This window comes from Echinops telfairi, unplaced genomic scaffold (genome assembly GCF_000313985.2).
Source record: "Echinops telfairi isolate 266 unplaced genomic scaffold, ASM31398v2 ScPeMD7_31;HRSCAF=116, whole genome shotgun sequence".
Lineage (NCBI taxonomy): Eukaryota > Metazoa > Chordata > Mammalia > Afrosoricida > Tenrecidae > Echinops > Echinops telfairi.
Window position 1 is genome coordinate 60960648 of NW_022103928.1, and position 23901 is coordinate 60984548.

General features: G+C 53.5%; 1 protein-coding gene across 2 annotated transcripts in view; it reads left to right on the plus strand.

Annotated features, from left to right (window-relative positions):
• IRAK2 (interleukin 1 receptor associated kinase 2) overlaps nt 1-23901 on the plus strand; it is a 63222-nt gene that overhangs the window by 14372 nt on the left and 24949 nt on the right. For both annotated transcript variants that reach the window (XM_004702244.2, XM_045290159.1), the window contains exon 3: nt 15551-15694. In XM_004702244.2, coding sequence (XP_004702301.1) covers nt 15551-15694 — 144 coding nt within the window. The remainder of the gene's footprint in view (nt 1-15550; nt 15695-23901) is intronic.

Here is a 23901-nt window from a genome sequence, read left to right on the forward strand (position 1 = left end):
TAAGCTAATACTCACTCCCTGAGCACTTTTATTTGTAAGCTAATACTCACTCCCTGAGCACTTTTATTTGTAAGCTAATACTCCCTGAGCACTTTTGCTGTGCCCAGTGCTCTCCTTGACCTTCCCAACCAAGACCATGCCCAGGTCTGACCCTGACGAGGATGGAGTCACACCCAGGAGAGAGCAGAAACTGGGCCCAAGACCTTCCTTTTAGGGAACTTGTGTTCCATCGAGCCCACTTGACACAGTCCTTCCGCTTCCAGGAAACCCTCCGGATCTCTGTGACACTGGCCTGTCAGCCTCGTTTCTGTTTGTCACCTTTACTAAGACTCATGCCTTCCTGTTCCAACTGCCTCCGGCCTTGAGCCTGTGAAAGGCCGCCTTTGGCTCCCGAAACCTCTTTTCTAGTCTCGCTGATTGCACTGTCAGAGGAAGAGAGATGAACTCCTGTTTTCTTTCTTTTTTTAATCATTTTATTGGGGACTCATACAACTCTTGTCACAGTCCATACATACATCAATTGTGTCAAGCACATCTGTACATTCATTAGCCTCATCATTCTTAAAACATTTGCTCTCCACTGAAGCCCCTGGCATCAGCTCCTCTTTTTGCCCCTAACCTCCTCACTCCCACCCATGAACCCTTGATAATTTATAAATTATTATTTTGTCATATCTTACACTGTTTTCACATCCACACGTGCCTTGGTTGTACATTTGTCATGGGATCTCTGTATCTGTTTGTGGTTTTACTATTATTTTGAGTCCTTGGGCAGAGTACTTCCTTTTAACGTTTCTTCTTTTTTTAGGGGAAACAGTACTGCAGATATCTGGCACTTTGGGGGAGTGAATTTAGAGAGGGGGGGGGCATTTTAAATTCTGTATGCCCAAACTTTCCCCTTCTTTCCTTGTAGAGCCTTACTGTTAGTTATTTGGTATTTACATGCTTAAGGAGAAAGTTTCAGCTTTCTCCTCTCTTTGAGAACATGATTCTGCCCAGCACTTCTTCAAGAGCTCTAGAAATAGATTTTAACAAAACAGTCCTTGAAAAATATTCTCCAAACATCCTAGATGTGAAGTGGCTCCCTCTGAGAGCTGCCTCTCTGGGTAACAGATTTCACTGTGGCCTTCTGAAAGTTGACTGTAAACTGGAAAACAGGATGTGGGGTGTAGGGAGGGCAAGGAGGTGGTGGTGGTGTAGAGAGAGAGAGAGTGTGTGTGTGTGTGTGTATGTGTGTGTGTGTGTGTGTGTGTGTACACTCAGTTCTCCTCAGGGACATATTTTCCTACAGCTCTTGGTCATGAATTATGGGTGGCAACCTGGCCTCCTTTCACAATGGGCTGGGCTGAAGGTCTCTGCCCCTGGACAGTCTCCTCGGCCCGCCTTCCTTGTTGCTAAGCCCTTTGTCATGAGCCCATTGTTGAAAGCTAGGTGCTAGCAGGAATGCCACTCTGCTCCTGTGGCAGACGGATGTGGGAGAAGGTCGTGCCGATGGTTACACGTGATGGATGTGACCGTGTCACGGAATCGCTCCTGTCAAAACTGTTCAAATGAGAAATGCTTTGCTCTGTATTAAAGAATTTCTTGTCACAATAAAAATCCTTTCACCATTAACCATAAGAATACGTAGTAACTATTACATTAGCTTTAGAATACATAGCAACTACCCATTCCTGCCCCTACAAACCTGCTTGCCAGCCCTGAGCCCTTTCTTCTTTTGGTTGGTTCTTACTGTTGGTTGGTTCTCCTTGTTGGCATCCTGGGTTCGCTGCTTTAACAAAGGCCGGGCACAGTGTTTTAACAAGACAAACATTTCTTTCTGCTGTGTCTAGGAGCAGACTTTATCTTAAGTGCTCTGCCGTCTTTGACACCTAGTTTTGACTCCAATCTGAAATGGCTACTCTACTGCCCGATGTGCCCTCTGGCCGGCCATTAGAGAAGGAAGGATGAGGATTAACACCTCCCTAACAAACAAAAACCCCAACTCCACTGCCTTTGAGGTGGTTCCAATCCAGAGTGATCCTTTTGGACAGAGTAGATCTGCCTTTCTGAGTTTCTGAGCCTTTACATCGCCGGGGAGCAAACAACCTCTTCTGGTGGATTCATGCCCCACCTTGAGGTGAGCTGCCCAGTGTGCCACCCACTGCCACCAGGGTCCCCCCAAGAAGGGAAAGGCGGGAAAGCACCAGTGGATAATTTCCTTGTCTTTAAAAGGCCGACCCAAAAAGTTGCACCTGGAATTTATGCTCCTGGGCCATTGGCCAGAGTCTGATCCCAGGAGCACACCAATACATCCTGCTCTGGGGAGATTATGTCCACAATGGCAATGTCTGTTTCTCCAGAATCATCATCTCAGTCAAACCATTGTCATCAAGCCAATTCCAACTCATGGGGACCATTTTAGGGTTCCTGAGGACGGAAATATTTTTTTTTTGCCAGCTGGACTTTATTGACACCTGTTGAAACTTTAGGTGGGGAGGGGTTGCAGCCAGACCTTCCATGATTCATGGGGACAGGCCCTGTGGCAGCCCTTTCTTCCCGAGCTCTGGCTCCCACGGCGGGTGGTGTATGACCAAGGACTCAAGAGCAGGGGCACGTGGAATTTCTTTGTGAAGACCACGTCCACGTAAGGGTAGAAGCTCTCTTGCCCGGCTTCCTCCAGTAGCCTTCTGTGTTGAAGCACCGCTTGTAGGTGCCCGCTTCATCTGGCTGGACTCCCAGAGTTCAGGGCAGTGGCCAGCTGCATTTGTGTAACTGCCTGAGCTCTGTCCACTGCTGGCCAGACCCCTCCAGCATGGACAGACGGAGGCTGAGGCCTTGGGCTGGCTGCCCAGATGGGGTGTCCAGCACGTGTGTGGTTAGTGGGCTGCTGGGGGGGATCCATGCTGTTGCCCTTCTGCTGTCTGTGTGGGAGGTCCCTGTGGCGGAAGGTAGTCAGGATGGAAGTCTTTATGGGAGTAGAAAATCTCATCTGTTCCCCAAGGTCGGTGCCAGCTGCAACCTTATGGATATCAATCAGCCTGATTAAACTGCTAGGGTGTATTTGACACTAGAAGCAGGGAGACGAAATACTGGAGGGGAATGATCAGTCTGTGACTCGGGCCTCCCTCTGTCTTTCCCTGCGTGAGAAATACATCACCTTTTCCTCATAAAACCATTTCGGGAGTCCTAGCCACTGGGTAGGTGAGACTAGCTCCACACTCAGGATTTCTGGGCGATGTGTAGTTTTCTCTCTCAACTCCTAAAGACTTAATGCCTCTCAACCAAAGAGTGTCACCTGCTGCAGCCCCAACAGGCCCCAAACACAATGTGGAATCAAGGAGGAAGCCACAGTCAAAGACTGCGGAGAACCCATGAAAGAAAGTCCCCCTCCCTCCCCCGGCCCCCTGGAAGGTTGGCCAGGTTCTTTGTCAGTGGCTCTCCAGGTGTGTTCCTGGGACTCTGAAGCCACAGCATCACCTGGGAGGACCTGTTAGAAACTCACATTCTTGGACTCCCAACCCATGTACTGAACCAGGAACCCTGGGAATGGGGCCCAGCAATCGTGTTTTTAACCAGCCCTTCAGCCTATTTCACCAGATCCCCGGTGGTGTAATGGTTGGGCTGTGACCCGCAAAGTCAGCAGTTTGAAACCACAGCTGCTCCTCGGGAGAAAAGACGGGGCTTTCTACCCCCGTCAGTTGTTACAGTCTTGTAGCGATTACAGCCTTGGAAACCCAAAGGAACGGTTCTATTCTGTCCTATACTAGCGGTGCTTAGTCAGAATCAACTCAACGGAAGTGAAATTATTACTCTGATTAGTTGATTTTAGTACATTTAACAAATGTTTACATCCCCTGTTACTAGTAAGAATTTCGTTTATGTTGTAGTTGAGAATCCACACCACAAAACACACAGCAATCCAGCAGTTAGTACAGATGCTGTTCAGTGACACCGGTTACCTGCTTGGAATTATGTGACTTTTCCTGCCCTTCTTATCTGAGCTGTTCCTCCCCTGGTAACATGAACTCCCTCCCTCTATCTAATCTTCCTAGTTGTCAATTTGAGTGCATATAACAAACAAACCCCAAAATTCATACCTGCTGCTATTCCAACGTAAAGTGATCCGATATAGGATTTCTGAGGCTGTAAATCTTTGTAGGAACACAAAGCCTCACCTTTCTCCCAAGAAGCAGTTGGTTGGCTTGAATCCCTGACCTTGTAGTTAACAGTCCACCACTTAACTGACAGTCCACCAAAGTTCCTTATAGGTGGTCTTTAAAAGAGTATAAAGCTCAAGGCAGTCTTGTCTGCTGGCTCAGTTATGCTACTGTTGGCCTTAAAGTTGGCCTGGGGATGTTTTTGGCTTAAGCTTTAAAGATGACCCCAGGGAAGGCATTTCAGGGGTTCCTCCAGCTCAGGGGTCCTCAAACTTTTTAAACAGGGGGCCAGCTCACTGTCCCTCAGACCCATTGGAGGGCTGGACTATAGTTTAAAAAAAGCTATGAACAAATTCCTATGTATACTGCACATATCTTATTTTGAAGTAGAAAAAAACAAACGGGGCAAAAAACACCCGGTGGGCCAGATAAATGTCCTCGGCGGGCCGCATGTGGCCCACGGGCTATAGTTTGAGGACCCCTGCTCCAGCTCCATGAAATCCAGTTGAAGTACTGACTGTGGTGAAATTCCTGGGGGCTCACAGGGAAGCCCCGTGTTGGAGAGCAGAGTCCGGCCTGTGGGCCTGGGTAACCCTGGGACTCAGCGACCAGAGCTCTGTTCCCTCCCCGCGTGGCACTTGGAGGCTTAGCTTGGAGCAGGAATTGAGGCAGAGGTCAAGGTATCAGAACTCTGGCCCCTAATCTGGGCAGATCAGTTCCAGACAATGTTTGTGGGTAGAATTCTCACCTCTACGTGGGAGACCAAGAGTCCTCTCCTGGGCAGAGCGCTACTCCCTTGGCCACCACCCCGCCGTCCGTGGAGGCGCTGCGTGGGGCCACGATGGGGTGTCATAGCATCAGCTTCGGAAAATGGACCAGTGGTCCAGCCCCGTTGTGCGTGCGGTTGCTATGAACTGGGGTCTCCCACTCGGTGACAAGTTGGTCGAATGCCAGTTTGGGAGGAAAGCTGATGGCTGTAGCTGCAAGGGTAGAAGGAAAACACTCGGTGTGGTGTGAAATCCTCTCCATCCCTCGGGAGTCAGTCAGCTCCACAGACGTAGACAAGAAAGTTAACACTGAGAGAAAGGAATATTGATCCAATGCCTGCAGCAGTGAAAACACAGACAGGACCCAGTTCGTGAGAACTTATAGTCACGTGGGGGAGGCCAGTCTTACTTCAGTCATTACACAGCTACACATCACCGCTGCCATCCATCCTGGGGCTCAAAGATGGGCAGGCAGGGTGAGGGCATGGGGCAGGTGGGACAGTGAGCAGTGAGAGGCGTCGACTGTACCAGGGAGGGCTTCCCTGCAGAGAGATGATGCCTCCAACTGCAGGGAGGACCCCCCACAGATGGGGTGGGCAGAGTGACCGACAGACTGACCGGCATGTGGTAGCCTGCTGGTGGAAGAGAGCCATGTTTGGAGGCCTGGGAAGAGGCTGCAGGGGCCAAAGTCAGAGAACCTGCAGTGAGTGTGGAGGCTGAGGCTGGAGAGGCAGGCGGGGGGGTGGGGGGGGGGGGGGGGGGGGGGGGGGGGGGGGGGGGGGGGGGGGGGGGGGGGGGGGGGGGGGGTGAAGGGAAGGGCATCCTCGGTGGTTATGCCCACCGTGGAGAGGAGGCTGTGGGGTTCCGGGTAGCTGTCACCTGAACAGGAGAACGAGGAGCTCTCTCTGACGTTTTGAAGTTTCCATGCAGTCTTTTCTGGGCTGTGCAACTGGGACCATGTTTAGCTCTCAGCTTGGCTGGCCACCCCGCTCACTTCCTGGAGCTGGTCTCTTGTCGGGCAGGGAGTGGTTTTTGGGCCCCTGCCTAAAATGAAGGTGATGAAGAAAACGAACCTGTTGTTCTCTCCTGAAGAGGCCCAGTTGCTGCCAGCCCCTGCCTGAGCGCCCTTCAAAGGGGTCCCAGGACCACCCCTTCCCAACCCCCGGGAAGGACGGAAACCTGATGGGATTCAGAGTGGGGCGGCTGGAGACTGGCAGAGAGGTAGCACTGTGCTGGGCTGATACCACCCCCCAGCCTAGGCCAGGAATCCGGATATCCGGATTCTCAGTCACTTTCATTTAGCACCTGCCCTGTCCCAGAACGTAGCCATGGTGGTGCGGTGGGAGAAAGGCATCCCAGTCCGCTCCCTGAAGGTCACAGTCTTCCTACCGTTGGAGTCCGCCATCTAGCCAAACAGTACACCCCAGGCAAACGCACTGCCGTGCACCGGATCTGACTCTTACCCTGTGGGCACAAGGAGGCTGTGGATCTCCATGGGAGTGGAAAGCCTCATTGCTCTCTCCTGGAGCCGCTGGTGGGTCCGAGCGGCTGGTTCTCTGAGCTCCTTAAGCAGTGAGCCAGCAATATGCGTGAGGAGCATGTTCCTCAGAACAACACAGGACCCCAAAACAGAGCCCAAAAACAGGGGAAGAAGGGGAGGGGAAGAAGGAGTGGGGGGGGGGGGCAAGCCCAGAGAGGAAATCTGTCTTGACTGCTGAAGGGGAAGCAAGTTTGTTCACCCAGACAGCAATAAAATGTCCCCCCCCCAAAAAATTAAGGCGCTCAAGTTGAAAACATTTGTTTTGAAGCCCTCGTAAGTAAATATGTTAAATCCTTTTAAAATTAAATGTGTTATGTGGAAACAGACAAACACCAAAGATTTATAGTGTGGGAAACAATAAGAGTTGTGGGATACGATGAGGAAATGGAGCCTCAGAGAGTAAGAAGCTTGCCCAAGGTCACATAGCTAGTAAGAGATAGAGTTGGGACAGGAACTTGGCCATAACTTCTTGGGTAGGACTCTGGATGGCACCAAGTCTCACTTTGCCCACCTGAAAAATGGGCCTAAGCATTTGCCCTGTCTACTTTATTGTGAACTGGCAGGCTGCCAAACCAAGCAGAGATGGTGTTTGGTTGTAGTTGTGTTTTAAGTTCGGTTTCTGCCATGTGACTCAGGACAGGTCCCCTAACTTTCCTTCCCCTTGCTATTCTACTGGGGGGAAAGCAAGACACCATTGGTTTCTTGGGAGCACTGTGAGAAGGAACAGAGGGACATGTGCGGTGCATTCAAACCAGTCTCCTTCCCAGAGAGGGAGGCTCAGGGGTGAGGTGAAGGGAGCCGCCCTCCTGGTCCTGAGCAGAGCTGTTTAAACGAGGCCCATCTGGTTTTTCGTTTCAGACACCCACTCTGACTGTTTCAGCCAAGACAACCACCACTTGCTGGTGAGTGGATTCTGTCGCAGTCAGTCCATATGGACCGGAGTGGAGCTGTGCCGCAGAGTGCTCAGGGACGGCTTGTTTTTCTTTTTCAAAAGGTGATCATCAGGCCTTTCTTCTGCAGTGTCTGGAGTGGACTCACACCTCCAGTCTTTCAGTTAGCAGCCAAGCCTGTTAGCCATTGGACTCCCCAGGGACTGCATGAATCAGGATGGGCGCCGTCGTGCCCAGCATGTAACAAAAAAACCCCACAACGATGGAGTTCTCACTCGTGTAAAGCGCAGTGTGGGTCAGAAGGCCCGCTCATTCTGCATGTCGTCTGGAACATGTGGCTTCCAAGGGCAGTGGGAAGAGGCTTGGAGGGGCTCATGACCCCAATTACTTCCTGTAGGACGTGACTAGAGCACTCACATCAGCAGTGGTCTCTCCATGACAGCGAGTAGGGTCAGAGCATAAGAACTCATTGTGGTTAGGTTAGGGCTACAATTTAAGTGCGAACACCAAATCCATTTTATCTACGGCTATGTGTGTCTCTGGTTCACTCTAGAGAGCTCATTATCATGTTACAATAGAGAACATGTGTCGTGGGTTGCGTGTGGAACTGATGTCTGTCACTTCCTAAATGAAGTCATTAAGAGGTAATGAGCTCCTCTGGCCTTCTTCCCGCTGACCTGGGAAGCCAGACTAGAATAGTGAACATTATACATAGGTAGTTCTATTGCTCTACCGTCGAGTTATTTATTTCTGACTCATAGGGACCCTATAGGACAGGGTAGAACTGCCCTTGTAGGTTTCCAAGACTGTAACTCTTTACCAGAGTAGAAAGCTTCATCTTTTCCCCAAGGAGCAGCTGGTGGTTTCAAACTGCTGACTTTGCACATAGAAGCCCAATATGCTACCCACCATGCTACCAGCACTCCTTAGAATTGAATAATCATGAATTAGCCAATAGTGTACAATTTAAAACACTGTCGAGGAAAGGAAATTATACTTGTATAGACCGGCTTTTTACATCAAAGGACATGAGTTGTTGACTTGTCCAGATGGCAAGCTTAAGTGACCGGACACTGTTTAACATGTACAATGAAGGTTGGCGATAGGGCAGAACTTTGAACAACACTCATCCCCAAAGGTGGGCGAACTGGGCCTGCTAGACTAACACGGCAGAAAAGAAGCGAAGAACATAAAATTGCAAATATGTGGCGTTCTCAGGCCGCATTCAGTGGTCACCCTCAAATCAAGTGATCCGAACCACAGTTCCGTGACCATCGATTCCATGGCCCTTGGGACAGCGATCTGCTGCTGCTTCCCACGTAGGGCGTTCCAGCCTTACGCCCAAGGGGGTATATCAGTTCCTCAAATGTGCTACAGGTGAGTTTGAGGTAAAGCCCACTTCTCATAATGGTTTCCTAATGGTGCAGCCTGTGAAAGATGTTGCGTGCCTTGAAAAGACTAGAGTTCAAAGTCCTGCTTGTCTGGGGCACCAAGGAATGGATAGAAACTAGGTCAATAGTGTCCAACTAGGAACATAATACTCTCCCCCGGGGACCTATATAAGCCTCCCTCCCCACCAAGTCTTTAAGATCTTTCTGGGAATCGAAAGCCTCGTCTTTCTCCCACTGGTTCGCCTGTGGTATTAAACAGCCAACCTTGTGATCAGCAGCCACCAGGCTCCATTTGGTGGTAGCAGGCCCTCTGATCTCAACTCACTTCTCTTTTTATCTCTTGTAAGATCAAAGGTTGCTGGCCTCGTCCCAGGAAATCCCCCCCTGCTTTACATCGAATCGGGGCTGTGACAGACCAGGATGATATGTGTTGTCTCCCACCCCTAATCCTCTGATGGGCGTCTCATAGCAGCTCACATTGTGGGGGAGCGGGGAGCCTTACAGAACTAGCACCCTGCGTCGCCACAGCACCACCCAACCAACGCCGAGTCGACGGACACACTTGGGCTTGAGCCCAATTCAGTCCACCAGAGGGTTATGCCCATCACCGTTAGGTGGATTCTTAGGAGTTGCACATCCAAGCACAAGCAGGGTTTCTGGATCTGTTTACAGAGTTAGCAAGAACTTGCCCTACATTCCAGAACACAGCCTCTGCTCAGACCCTGGGCTTCCGGCTCCTGGATAATTTTCCAAAAGAACCAAGTGCCAACGGGAAAGCAATCTTAGCCGAGAAGCGTCTAGACCAGCAGTTCTCAACCTGTGGGTCGAGACCCCTTTGGGGGTCTAATGACCCTTTCCACAGGGGTTGCCCGATTCATAACAGTAGCACAATTACAGTTATGAAGTAGCAATGCAAATAATTTTATGTTGGGGGGTGGGTCACCACAACTTGAGGAGCTGTATGAAAGGGTCTCGGTATTAGGCAGGTTGAGAACCCCTGCTCTAGACTCTTGTTCGACCTGGAGGTGACTGTCAGGGGCTGTTTCCTCAGGATCTAAAAGGACACCCAGGACGGATGGTCTTGGTGAGCCGCACCAATTCCATGAGCCCAGAAATCTGATTCCAGGGGACTTAAAATGGCTTTGTCCTAACTAACCTTGGTCTCCCATGGTCTGACCCTTGCCTACAGCTCTGATGCTCTCTACCTCTTCTCCTGCATTCTCTGAGCTCAGCCATGGAGATGTAGCAATGGGATATTGTCCGCGAGGTCTCTGCGGATGCTGCTCCCTCTCCTTGGAACCTTGGGCCGGCCCGACTCCTTTGCCTTGGCCCCTTGGTTGATCTTTCTCAGCGCTGCCTCCCAGATGGCCTGCCTACATAAACAGTTCCTCTTGAGGGCCCTGCCCCAGTGTCCTCAGCATAGAACTCCCCCGGTTTACAAGGAGATATTTTACTCGTCTGGGTTGTGCAAATGGCTTGCACTTGACTACTCACCTCAAGGTTGGTGGTCCCAACAACCTCCCAGTGGCACCGAGCGGCAAGGCCCAGCAATCTGCTGTGTAAAGATTACAGCCAAGGGGAATCCGTGAGTCAGAACCGACCTGACAGCAGTGGGATGCTGGGTGTGGTTGGTTTACTGTGAGGGTCCCAGCAGTTTGGGTACTGAAGGACGTCCCCAGGCTCTGACCCGAGGGATGAATGAATGGGGCGGGGTGTGTCATTTCCACAGTTGATGGTGCTCAGGCCCCAGGGAGAACCAGAGGGAGCCGCCAGAAAGACAGGTCACACCCAAGGGTGCCTTGTTTCTGGCCGAGCCAAAGGTGGAATGTGGTAGTGTGCTGGCCCACGAATGCCCAAGATGGCTGAGCCGGACAAGAGGCCCGGAGAGAGGTCCAGGTGACACCAGGACTCTGGTGGTGGTGAATCACTTTGGTTTGTGCTGGGAGGGCCGCATTCCAGCCCCATGAGTCAGTTTAAGAGCAAAGACAAGTGCAACAATTATTTTGTCACTGCTTACCCAAAGGGCGGTGGAGCCCGGGAGATTTCCAGAATTTCACTGAGAAAAAGCCGCCTCCCTACCGCCTTGAGGTCCCTCCCCCCAAGGCCCGGCACTTGGCAGGCTAACAGGCAGGGTCTCCAAAGTGCAGTGCCTCGCTCTTGAGCCAGGTGCCTTTAGTCTTTTGGACGGGCAGATGGATGGAAGGAGAGCATAAATCAACAGCCAAAAATCTAAACCTTTGAATGGAGGCGGGGTTTGCTGGGTTCAGTTTCACAATCAGACAGCTGCTTTGGGCTTCCCTTTCTTCCAGCAGAAAACAGGGGTCACAGCCGGGCCTTCGCCCCAGAAGGGTTGCAGTCAGAGCTGAATAGACAGGGGCTCAGAAAGACAGGTCCTCAGGCCACCTGCCCGCCGAAACTGGCTGTGTGCCTCATCACTGGGGAGAGGGAGCCACATCTGGAGCATCTGACACTGAGAAAAGAGGTCGCCCCATCAGCCAGCCCTTGTGGGGTTATAGCCACAGGAAGACTGGTTAGAACTGACAACACCCATTTGTGGGGTGTGGTGCCGTGAATGGCCTCATCTGGCCTTTGTCACCCTGGTGGTGGAGTGCTTACGAGTGGCCAGCAGTTCGAAACCACCAGCTGCTCTGAGGGAGCCAGATGGGGCTTTTTACTCCCTTAAACAGTTAGTCTCCAGAACCCACAGGGGCCCCCTGCCCTAGAGAGTGGACTCGATGGCCAGGAGGGATATTTTTGGTTTTGTTTTTTGAGCCAAGTATGGTCCTGTAACTCCAGGAAGTGACTGGATAGGACTATGCAAATTAGGTGCTTATGTCCCACCAGGGGACATGGACAGCCTGCTAATTAAAGAAAAGTGCATGGAACCCTGTGGGTGGGACCATGCAACTAAGGTGGCGAGCACTCTAATGGGAGTTGTTCCGTTTTGCCATTCTGCCAGCTCAGAGAATCAGTCTCAGCCTGGGGCAGCCTCCTGCTACCAGAGAGAAGAGACAGGGCAGAGCACGCCCACCGGGCCCTGCTCTGAGCCCACCCTGACCCAGGAGGTGGGGAGAGAGCTTGGTATCACCAGAGACGGGTGGGGGTGGCATGGTTGGCTTCGTGGCCCACAGAGCAGGGCCTGCAGTGGGTGTACTGACCCTAAGTGTGAGAGACAGGGGGTGTCCTGGTGGAGCAGGGGCACCTCTGGCCCCTTGTCTTTGGAAGTAGGCTCACTAGCCTCCAGCTGGCATGCTGGAGAGAGGAATGCCTTCCAGGGCAAGGCTTACTGGCAGTCAGGGGTCCTTCTGGGATCTTCAGCCCAGCTGAAAGACTGAAAAACGTGCCACAGCAGGTCAGGGGTCAGGTTGCATGCCTGGGAAGGTGTGTGGACTAAAGAACCACCTCCGGAGTCATAGGCCGTCACTGGGGTTTGTTCCGCGAGTTCTGCGTGGGCCTCGCAGCATCTGGTCAAACAAATGCAGCAGAGAATGGCAAGTGCCCTGGGATGGGTGCAGGGGGGGAGGGTCAGCGTTGGTCAAAGGGAAAAGGCCGGGCCTCCAGCTCCTAGCCCGGGGCCGTCGATGCTGGTAGTGATAGTCCTGGTCAGAGTTGATGCCAACTTGATGGCCCCTGTGTGGAGGTGGGGGCAGAGTCCAGCCTGTCAATCAGGTGGTGGCCTGGTGATGCCTCCTTGGGGGGGTGGCCTTTTTAGAAGAGAGACGGTGAGAAGGTCTCTCCTGGCCCTTGGCTCTCCCTACTTGCTGGGATTCTGTGTCTGCCTCTAGGGATTGGCCCCATGTGGGCCGCTGGCCCTGGAAGCCAACCTGGGAGCTCTCCGCCCACGCTCCCATCAGCATGTGGTCTTCCTGGGTGCCCCACTTCACCTGTGCTATTGGCTTGCAGCTACGATGGGCGGGTGTCTGAAGGGGGCTCCAGCTAACCTCTGACCCGTGGACTTGTGCTGGACTGGGCTGGGATGTCGTCTTGATATAAAATGGCCTTGGAGTACAAATTCCCTTTTTATACATCTTGGAGGGCCACTGACCTTCGCCTCTAGACAACGCAGCCTCACACAAGGACGCTCCTGTCCCCGAATCTTAGATGAGGAGGTCTGATACAGTAACTGCCATGCTTCCTTTATGTTAACACCTCCCCCCTCCCCCCAGGGGATTCATAGCACCCCCACTTAGAATCACACACACGCAAAACACACACACACACACACACACACACACACACACACACGCAAAACACAAGAGGCCCCCGTGAACTGGGATACACGCCGCGGTGGCTAACACAAGCAGCGTTTCCATCAGACCCTCCGTGGCACCTGTGGGCGGGGATGAGGAGCATTCACAAGGTGTCCACATTCTCAGAAGTGGGCCAGCTCGTCCTTCTTCCTGGTCTGTCTGTGGCTGGAAGCTCCGCTGAGACCTGACAGCGCTGGGCGGCCTGCTGGTATTTGGAATAGTGTGGGTAGGACTTCCAGCGGGACGTCATGGTTGGTAGAGTGGGTGCAGGGTGGTGACAGAGGACCCACACAAGAGCCATCACGGGGCATTGCTTGTTCTGCTGTACCTAGTGTCTCCTCGCTCTGGGTTGGCCAAGGCCCCCTGCAGGGTGAGTCCTGTGCCACGAGCTTGGCCCACCTCTTCCCCCTAGGCCTTACAAGAGTTCTGGAGGGTGGGCTTCTAGCTATCTTCCTTCATTCAGTTAAGAGGAAAAGGCAGCTCAGCATGCAGCTGGATGGCTGGATTTGAACCCAGGACTCCAGGTTCTACCCAGTGACCCCAGGAAAACTGTCATCGTGCATTTCATGACCCTGCAAGGTCAACTCCACCCACTGGATTCTTTGGAGAACTTAGTCACAGAGAGAAAGCCCAAGGCGCCCCTGTGTGTCAGTCACCAGGGCGCATGACCAGCTGGCAGACAGGAAGCCCTGTGTGTGTGGGAAAGGTTGGCCCCATACGTTGAACGTTGAACGGGGTGGCTGCCTCGCCTCCCGTTCTATTTTTACTTCAGCATGCTGGGCCCCACCCCCCACCTCTGGGTTGAAAGCGTGGGGGTGCCCCTCCTCGCTTTCAGATGGGGAACCGGTACCCAGAGGAGCCCCACGCTTCCTGCCTCTTCCGGTTTTGATGATGGAAAGAAGCCTGCCCCTCCAGATCAAACACGAGGGACTCGGGTAAAACCAGAAGGTTTTCATGGCTGTAAATACTGTTTATTGTTTGTCTCGGAGAAAGAAAAAAACTTCCAAAGCCCACCAGAGTGGGTGCTTCACAGGAAACCAAAGCTTCTCCTCCGAGGGTCCCTGCAGCTGGTGACGGCGCTGTCAGCTGACATCTGTGGTCGAGCGCGGCCCTGCCGTGTGGGAGTGTGGGCACGGCCTGCAGGCCCTTTCCCCCACCCCCCCTGCTGCCCCTGGCTGGCGTGGGATGCACATGCCGGTGTGTCACTGGGGAAACCCTGACACATAGACAGACCAGGCTTTCCTCCGGGCAAAAGCACAGCCACAATGATCTGGTGGCCTAGTTGTCCCTGCCCGTTCTGGCCTGACAGAGAGGCAGAGGCTAAGACTGAGCGGGAATAGGGGCCTGAAGGTAGGTCATCAGACCAAAAAACCCACCGCCTTCAAGCCAGTTCCGACTCTGGTGTGTCTCTACAGGGCTTCTGGTTCGCAGCCCCTCCCATGGGTGAGGGTGTCCAGGCCCCACGGGCTGGGCCGCATGCGGGGTGGGGGAGGGGGCTGCAGGCGGGGTCTGCGGGGCTGTTTCCTGCCGTCATGGACCTGGGGTCTGCAGGGGGAGCCCTGGTGGCGTAGAGGTTACGTGTTGGCAGATCAAAACCACCAGGCGCTTCTTGGGAGAAAGATGGGGCTTTCTGCTCCAGCAAACTCTTCTGATCTCGGAAATGTGGAGGGGGCAGTTCTACCCTGTCCCGTAGGGGCACCAAGAGTTGGCAGGACTCGGTGGCAGTCTCCATGTGCAGATTGCCGGGCCTTTCTGCAAAGGCACCGCGGGGGTGAGGGTAGGGGAAGGCCCACCTTTCAGTTAGTTTTCACCGCTTACTCATTTGTGTCTCCTGACTGCTCTCCACCTGCCACAGCCCCCCAGCACTCAAAGGAAACCCAGCCTGGAGGCGATGAACTGGGTATGCTAGGGGTGGGACTCCTAAGGGGGGGGGTCTCCTGCAGGTCAAAGCTGAGCGGCAGGAAATGCCCCTGTTAGACCCACCTTGCAGACCCCGCCTGCATCTAGAACCCCCTGAAGCCCATTGGAGAAGCCCCCTCCCCGTGTGCGGCCAGCTCAGAGAAGAAAAGTAGTGTCAAATGCGCTTTACGCAATTGATGTATGTATGAGCCCCTAATAAAACGATTAAAAAAAAAAAAGAAGGAAAGTAGTGTCTCAGGCAGTGGTTCTCAACCTTCCTAAGGCCGCGGCTCTTTAATACAGTTCCTCATGTTGTGGAACCCCCCCCCCAACCAAAACATTTTTGTTGCTACTTCGTAACTATCATTTTGCTACTGTTATGAATTGGGCAACCCCCGTGAAAGGGTCATTTGACCCCCAAAGGGGTCACGACCCACAGGTTGAGAGCTGCAGGTCTAAGGTCACACAGCCAGTCGGATTGGAAGCTGGGTGTTTCTGACTCCGAGTGTCACACAAGAAGGCTGGGAACCAGAGAGTGGGGGAGCCGCCCAAGGCCCAGCATGCATGCCAGCCAGAGCCAGGACTAGCCCCAATCTCTGGCTTCTGGACCCAGCCTTCCCCTGGCTGACCTGTTCACTGAATAAGCTCGCATTCCTTTTCCATCCTGTTTTCAGGGAAACCGGTTCAAGAACTCCACTCTCCTACTCCTTCTCTGGACACGGCGAAGCCAGGAGGGCCTTTGGCAGTGACAGTGGGCAACGCCTCGGATAAACCGGAGCTGGGGCGGCCCCTGCAGCCAGCCTCCAGCCCGGGCCCAGGTACTGTCATCTGGGACCCCAACTCGGGAGAGGGGGTGGCAGGGGGGGGGCTCTTGAGTGTGCCGCTCCCCAGAGTCTCAGGCAGTACAGGGCCAGCCCTCCCTGCCGGTTGGTGTCGGCCTGTGCAATGGGAGGTGAGAGCTGTTGCCCGCCCTGTGGCCTCTCTTCCAGCAGAGCCCCAAGAAGGGAAGCAGCTTGCCTAAGACCACACAGCTATGATGTGTGTGTGTGTGTGTGTGTGTGTGCATTTGTGCTATGACAGTCGAAAAAGCTTCTTGTTCTAACCACCACAGCTGCTGTCCTTCTGGCTCCAGGGCATTCCAGATTTGTCTCGCTGCCTGGCGCTTGGGCGGGGCGCAGCAGGGTGGGTGGGTGCTGGTTTGGAGGGAGTGCTTGGGGACCAGTTGTGGAATGATAGAGGGACTCAGCCAGAGGATGCCTTACCCACGCCCGTGTTTCTGTTCTCACGCCTCCGTCTGCTCTCCACGGATCCCAGCCCTGCAGGCTCGCTGGGTTGGAGCCTGGGCCACGGAGGTGGAGACGTCAGACAGATCTGTGGTGGAATCTCAGCTCCACCACTCTCTAGACGGGGAAGGACTCACTCTCTCTGAGCTTGGCCTTTTCATCGTGGAACAGAGCTGTAATGGAGCCTACCTCCCCAGGTAGTACAGGGAAGCAAGCACTTCAGGAAGGAAACCCACTGCCCGGAGTCAGCTCCAGCCCCAGTGCCCCTCCCTGGACGGCAGGGCTGAAGCAAGTGCCCCTGTGGGTTCCCAGGCCATCAGTCTTTACAGGAGCAGGAAGTTTCGTCCCCCGCCCCTGCAGAGTGACTGGTGGTGCGAACCGCTGACTTTGGCAGTTAGCACCTCCGTGGTAACCCACTGCACCGCCAGGGACCAAGCAGCATCAAGTAAGCGCTCATTAAATGTTGGCTGGTCTCAGTAGCACTCCACAGGTAACCCAACACACCCGAGAGGTCGAGTCTAGAAAACTTAATTTCAGGCCAAGCCAAGGAATCTCAATTAATGTCCTGTAGCTAAAAGATTTTATGAAAACAAAAAACGAAAACCAAAATGGAGAGCTTTGATCAGCAATTAAAGATACGGGGCAATGTCCCCAAAGCAAACGGGGCGCTGGGGAACAACGATGAGTAAGGGTGCACTCATGTGCACTGGGGAGGTCATGGCCGCGCCCCTCCTCTCCTGCTCCTCGCCGCTCTCTCACTCTGCCTGAGAGCCGATGCCGACTCCTGGTTTCTGAGACTGCGTCTTTACTGGAGGAGAAAGCCTCCTCTTTCTCCTGAGAGCAGCTGGTGGTTTCCACCTGCTGACCCTGTGGTTAGCAGCCCCACACAGAACCCCCTCTGCCCCTGGGGTCACGGGAAGACGGCCTGTGCTCTGCCTGCCTCTGCGCTTTGAAGTCCGGATGGTCGAGTCAGCTGCACACACAGACAGGAAGTCCTTCGTCTCTTTGTGCCCAAGCTGAAATCAGGAGATTGATCACTTCTGTCGCCCAGTAAGCGCAGGCCTGCATTCTCTTGGGAAGACCCCCACGGCCTCACTGGGCCCAGCATTCCCATGGAGAACACACATGGAGTGGGGTGGGGGTGTCAGGAGGTGGAGCCACTTGCTGAGGACCCACCCCTGGTGCCCGGCACGCTGAGCCCAGCCCATGCACTGGGGTGCTTGGGGCATGCAGACCACCCACCCTGATTCTCCCAGGAGGGGTGGTACCAGAGTGACCCAAGGCCACTGCAGCAGCAGCACCAGGCCTGTGACACAGGAGGAGGGGTTGCAAAGGCAACAGTGACACCAGGGTTGGTGTCATCTGTCACCCAGTCACCCTCTCATCTGGGTGCAGATGGGTGGGCCAAGGCACCCTCCACGCCGGGTAGTGGGAGGGGGGTGCCCTGTGAGGGGCTGGAGGGGCAGGGCAGTTCAGCACTCGGTCCTCTGTGGGGTCCTGGGTCACATGGGCCCTGAAGCCTGTGGACAGATGGCTTCCTGGTGTGTCTGGTTTTTGTCCTCACCTTTGCTCCAGATGAGAGGAGACAGGTTGATGCCCCTTAGATGCTGCTCACAGATGTACAACCCAGATGCAACTCACCCAGTGAGATGCAGAACATTATCTCTGAGCTGATGGACCTAGTTGTTTCCCAAGACCGTGGTCTGTAGCCTTCACGCCCAGTTACACTGTCTTATCAGGTGTTTAGATGTTTGTAGGGAATTTCCATCAGTGTCCTGTGTGCTCTATGTTATGTTTATTACATATATGAGGCTATACATCAAGGGGAAAGAAAGAGCCATGGGGGCACAGTGGTTATGCGTCGGGCTGCTAACCACAAGGTCAGCAGTTCAAAACCACCAGCCGCTCTCAGGGAGCTAGACGATGTTTTCTACCCCTGTAAAGATGTACAGTCTTGGAAACCCGCAGGGGCAGTTGTGCCCTGTCCTGTAAGGTGGACTTGGCAGTGAGTGAAGTTATACATGCAACACCTACACAAGTGTACCTGTGCGTGTGGAGGCATGTACTCCACACTGTCCGCAGTGTACACAGCTCCCTCTGGGACTGTAGTATTAAATTAAAAATGTTACAGGGGAGTGGGGTGCCAGCCCCACCCGCTGCTTGAACTCACTGGTTCAGTAATACTACTTCTGGGTTCAGTAATGCACAATTGTACAGTTGAGATATATAAGCATTATATTAAAGTCATCGAGAGCATGAGAGATAATACAATAATACAGTCAGACATATTACATGGTAGCATTGCTCACCTCCGCCCCGCTTGGTGGTCCTCGTGGGGGGATCCCGGCTGCCAGAGCAGGAGCCGCCTCCCTCGCGGGAGCTGCCCTCTCGTCCACTGCCCTCATGGGAGCAGCCCTCCTTCCTCAGCCGCCCTCTGCCAGCCACCCTCGGCCGGCCACCTCCGGCCAGCCACCCTCGGCCAGCCACCTTCTCCAGCCACCCTCGTCAGAACCAGGGAGCCTCCTTATTTATTGCTAACCACGCATCATCTTACTTTAGGGGGATACATCACAGCATTCTGCATCACAGAGAGGGGCAATACAATTCACAACAACCTGCGTCATAGGGAGGGATTGCAGCATAGGCAATACAAGCAATAGGAGGGGGATGACCTAGGGGTGAATGTGCAATAGTAAGAGGAGGGAATAGGGGGGCATGTGTGGCAAGATGGTAGCCTAAGCTTAGTCATGTTAGAGTGGTCCCAGGCTTGCTTATGGGCACTGCTTTGAGGGAACAATAACAGAAAGGAATGGGCCCTATTTGGGGTGAGTCAGACTATACAGTCTGGCCGCTATAGATGGCTGATGTTAAGGAGAATAACCTCTGACCTATTTTCGCTGCCTAATGAACAGTTATTCTCAAGCTAAGTCTGGCATATATTTTGGGGAGACAACTTAAGAGAAATCCTTCTGTTCCTCACATGGGACCACTCACATGTTCAGTTGCCACTACTGTTCTTGTGGTACATTCCAGCATCTCCGGCGGTTGCGGACCATCCACATCTTCATTGGGTTTGGGCGAGCTGAGCTGACTCCCCACTTACTGCATATTGCCCTTCCTTTCCCGTCCTCAGAATTAGCTTGTCTCTGCTACCTCCCTCCATCATCTCCTCCCGGCTGACCGCCAGGGAATTGTTCTTTCTGTGAGTAACCCCACACTTGGCCTTTTAAAACCTGCTGTTACGGGGCAGTTGTCCTCTGAAGGCCTGTCTCCTTCGAGGACAGGTGCTGCATGAGCCACTATGACGAGACGTCAAGAAGGGGTTTTCAAAGGAACTTACACTCTCTTCTTTTTTATTATGAAAAGTTTCAAACACCTGCCAAGGCACAGAATGTGGGACAATGAGTCCGTGTGTCCCCATCATCCAGCTTCTGGGATGGTCAACAACACAGAACCTGCGTCTTGCTCTGCTTGCTTTCCGGACCCATGTCCCACCCCTCCCTTGGATGTTCTTTTTAAACATTTTGCCACTTAAAGCCTCAAAGCTCCTGCAGAAGCACAGAGCAGTGTCTCGCGAGCGCACAATGCCCACCACGCAGCTTCAGTGACTTCTGATACTTTGAGCAAATCCTAGGGAGGCTCTGTGACCTGAGAGTGCCCCCCATCCCTCTGACCACCCCGGGGCACACAGGAGGCCCAGGCCTCTCCCCCCGAGTCTCTTCTGTCAATGCTTTGGCCAACTCCCATTCCATCCCATGTCCCTGTTGAGCCGGCAGTCTGTCCTGCTGGAGGATGGAAAGATGGCTCTTCTGAATCCAGTCGCTGTGAGTTGGCATCGGCTTGATGGCAGTGAGCTGGGTTGCTTGGTTTGTTTGGTTCAGGCCGCCTCCCAGTGCCGAGCACAAGGAACTGATTGATGAGAATGGAAAAGGGGGAAGCGGAGAAGACATGGAGAGAAAGGACTTCTTGTTCCTTTTCAGTGTGTCTGCCTGTGGTATTGACCCAGATCCCGCCCCCAAACCACAGGGATAAATAGATGGGCTAAGTCTGTGTGTTCCACCCCACCCTCCACCCCTGCTGGGGAAGTTCCCATCTGGGTGAGAGAAGGCCACGGAGCTCCCCAAACAGGAGACCTGCTTCCACCTGCAGGGCAAACTCCGGCTGAGTCACCAGAAAAAGGTGGCTGGGTGTGTGAACCCAGCAGAAGGAGAAGACAGAGACCACATGCCCAGTGGGGTCTCTGCCCTGGGACCCGGTGCTGGGATGGGCCACCCACAGGGCAGAAGTCAGCGCAGTGACAGGAGACACACAGCTAGCACAGAGAGGAAGGCACTAACAGGGCTGGCCGGGTGACACCCTGCCCCCATCAGCTCCGAGGGAGAAAGACCTGTGAATGTACAGTGGAGGAACCCGGTGGTGTGGGGTGGGAGGGTGGGAGGCGGTTTGACTCCATCACGTGCGGTTCCTGTGGGTCGGAATCGACTCTGCTAGACCCAGCAGCAGCAGCAGCAGTAGCACAGAGACCTAGGGTTCGAGGAGCGTCTTGTTTGAGACAGGGTGAGCGACATGAATTACAGCTGCCCCTCCTAGGCAGGTGGGCAGCCGGGCAGCCGGTGCACAGATGTGGCAGGCAGCCAGACGATGGGGATGGGGCCCAGCCTCCAGAGCCAGGCTGCTGCTGGGTGGGGACTGGAGGAGGTGCGGCAAGCAAGCAGGAGTGCCGTAACGCATTAACTACTTCAGCAGCTTGAAACAGTACACACTCACTCTCACACGGTTCCAGAGGCCAGGATTCTGGCATCTGGACCACGGGCTTGGATTCGAGGTTGGGGTGGGGAGGGCTAATGGGTGAAATCTCGTCTTTTCCTCCTCCAAAGCAGCTTCTGGGGGCTGCTCGGATTCCTTGACCTGTAGCTACATCACTCCAACCTCTGCTCCCACGGTCACACTGCTCTCTCACAGGTTTGGATATGCCTTGTCTGTCTGCTGCGGCTGTTTCTCAGTCACATGGACACGCAGAGTGAGATGTTGCCCCATTTCAACCTGTCACACTGGGGCCTCCCACTGTTTTCTTGACCTCTACTCTACCAAACCTGGTGTTCTTCTCTATGGGCTGGTTCTTCCTGATTATGTGACCTGAGATAAAAGCTCCTGTCCTCACTTCTTAGAAGCATTCTGACCGTACTACTTTCAAGGCAGAAAATTGAAACAAGAGTACAAGAGCCGTCTCCCACCTGAATTCAGAGACCATCTCGAGAACAGATTTGACTGTAACCGGATCCACTGATCACGAACCAGATACACTGACCAAAGACCAGATGAACTATGGGATGGCACCATACTTGTGGTGTGGTGGTTACACGTTGGGCTGCAATCAAAAATGGTCGGCAGTTCAAAACCACCAGCAGCTCCTCGGGAGAAAGACTGGGCTTTCTCCTCCAGTCAACAGTGAGAGCCTCAGAAACTTCCAGGGAGGTCGCTGTGAGTCAGCTTGGATCTGACGACAGGGAGGATTTGCTTGTTTTGTTTTTATCATGAAACGAAGAAGGCAAAAGGCCGTTAGAAAGACAGGAAAGGGAGACTGAAAAGGATGTCAGAAGAGACTTAAATGTTCTCCGGAATGTTGAGTAGCTGCAGAAACGATGGCGGAAAAGACCCAAGCAGAAGAGTGGTTGGGAAGAGAGACGTATTATCATAAAATGTGCAAAGACCTGGAAAATCCAAAGGGAAGGACACACTCAGCCTCTCTGACGCTGAAGGAATCGAAGGAAAAATCCGAACCGAGCCTGGAGTTGTGGCACTGACGGGTCCTGTGGACCACCTACTGAACCGCGCAGGCAGCGTCACGAGAAGATGCGAGAACGCACAGAGTCGCTGCACCAAAAGGAGCTGTCCGCCATGTGATAAAGACCTGCAGGTGCTCACGGAGGAAGTCCAGGCTGCTCTGAGCGCTTCGGTGTGAAGCCAGGCTCTAGGAATCGGGATACCAGGTGAGGTACTCCGACAAGCTGATGCAACGCCAAAGGCACACCCCTGCCACCAGCTGGAAAAGATTCCCATATGAGTGCGTTCCAAAGAGAGTGGACAGAATGTGGGACATTTCAGACGACAGCCTTAAGATATTATCGCAGGCAAATAAGATTTTGTGAAAGATAAGGCAAAAACATCGATAGGGAACGACCAGAAACCCAAGCCAGGTTTGGATTCCGAGACTGGGATGAGGGACATCACTGCTGATGTCGGGTGGATCTCGAACAAAGGCAGAGGATTCCCGGATGAGATGTGCTGCCCGTGTTTTACTAACATCTGCCTGTGCGGATCAGAGCAGATTATAAACACCACATTGTTTTTCCCCCAAATACCATCACATTGATAGATTCCAGGGATTAGGATATGGATGTATTTTGGGGGACGTGGAGAGAGGAAAGAAAGACACGGAGGAAGTGTCTTTCGGGGAGTCCTGAGTCAGCTACCAGAATTGTCTCAGGGGTCACATGTGCCTCACTCCCGACCCTGACCACATCAGCCCATGGTGGGGAGCCAGGGGCAGGTGACTGCACTGCAAATTCGGGAATGGATTTCAGGGCACATGGTTGGAGGTCTGCCAGGTGTGTTCGTGCCACAGAGACTCGGGCTACAGAAGACCCAAGAAAGGAGGGTCAGGGCAGCCTTTGTGCCAGGCCTCCTTCATGCTGAAAGGAGCCCAGACCTTATCTCAGGTAAAGAGGGTTTTATCAGCTCCTGCCTGGGTTCTTGGGGATCCTGGCGTAAATGATTAACACGCTGAGCCGCTAGCCCAAAGGTTGGAGGCTTGAGTCTCCCCAGAGGCACCTACAGAAAGGCGTGTGGGTTGCTTCTGAGAAGTCAGCCTCTGGAAGCCACTTGGGGTCGAGCTCTTCTGCCACTCTGCTTGCCAGGAGTCGGCGTTGACTCGGTGATGGCTTCTGGGTGTTAGTTTTCTTTTTGGCCTGGGTGGCAGTTTGGTTAAGATGATTCTAGTTTGGCCCCGGTGCTGTTTCCAGTCTTCTGAATGCACCCTTTTGTAATCAAAGTTTCAATTACTTGCTGCTCTTCCCCTTTTGTTGATTTCCTCTTTCCTGATGTTGTAACCTGGGAATGCCTCAACCCAGTGGATTTGGCCAGTGGCCCTGAGGTCAGCTGGGCCCAGGAACCCTTGTAAGAGCCAGCCCCCGAGTAACTCAGAGACCATCTCTGCAGCAGGATATTTCCAGAAATTAAGGGAGCCTATGGCCTTTGGTCACAGCTGACTGCTCCCTGCCTGCTGCCCTCTCCAACCCGGTCAGCCGGCCGGCCCCACACTGAATCCTAGTGAGGAAATGCCAGCCCCCTGAACTGACTTAACTGGCCCTGAACTTGTCAAGCTTGCTTTCCTCACTTATCTTCACGCACGAGGGACTCCGGAGCCAGCCGGTTCCACGCTGGCCCTGCCATGGGCAGTACGCCCTGGAAAAAGTTGCGTAACATCTCTTTCAGCTTCACCACCTGCAAAGAGGAGCTGGAACGGCATTGCTGTGAGGATTGGTTCATGTGTGTAAAGCATTCAGCACAGTGCCAGCCATGATGCAATGTTTGCTAACTAAGGGGCCTTCCTGACCCGGGACTTCCCCACCACCACGCCTTTGTTTGCTCTGGTCCACTGCCTGGAGGCCCTCCTGTGTCCACTGGGCGGAAGCCCTTCTTGCCAAGGCAGCACATCCACATGTCTAGTCCGTCTCACATAT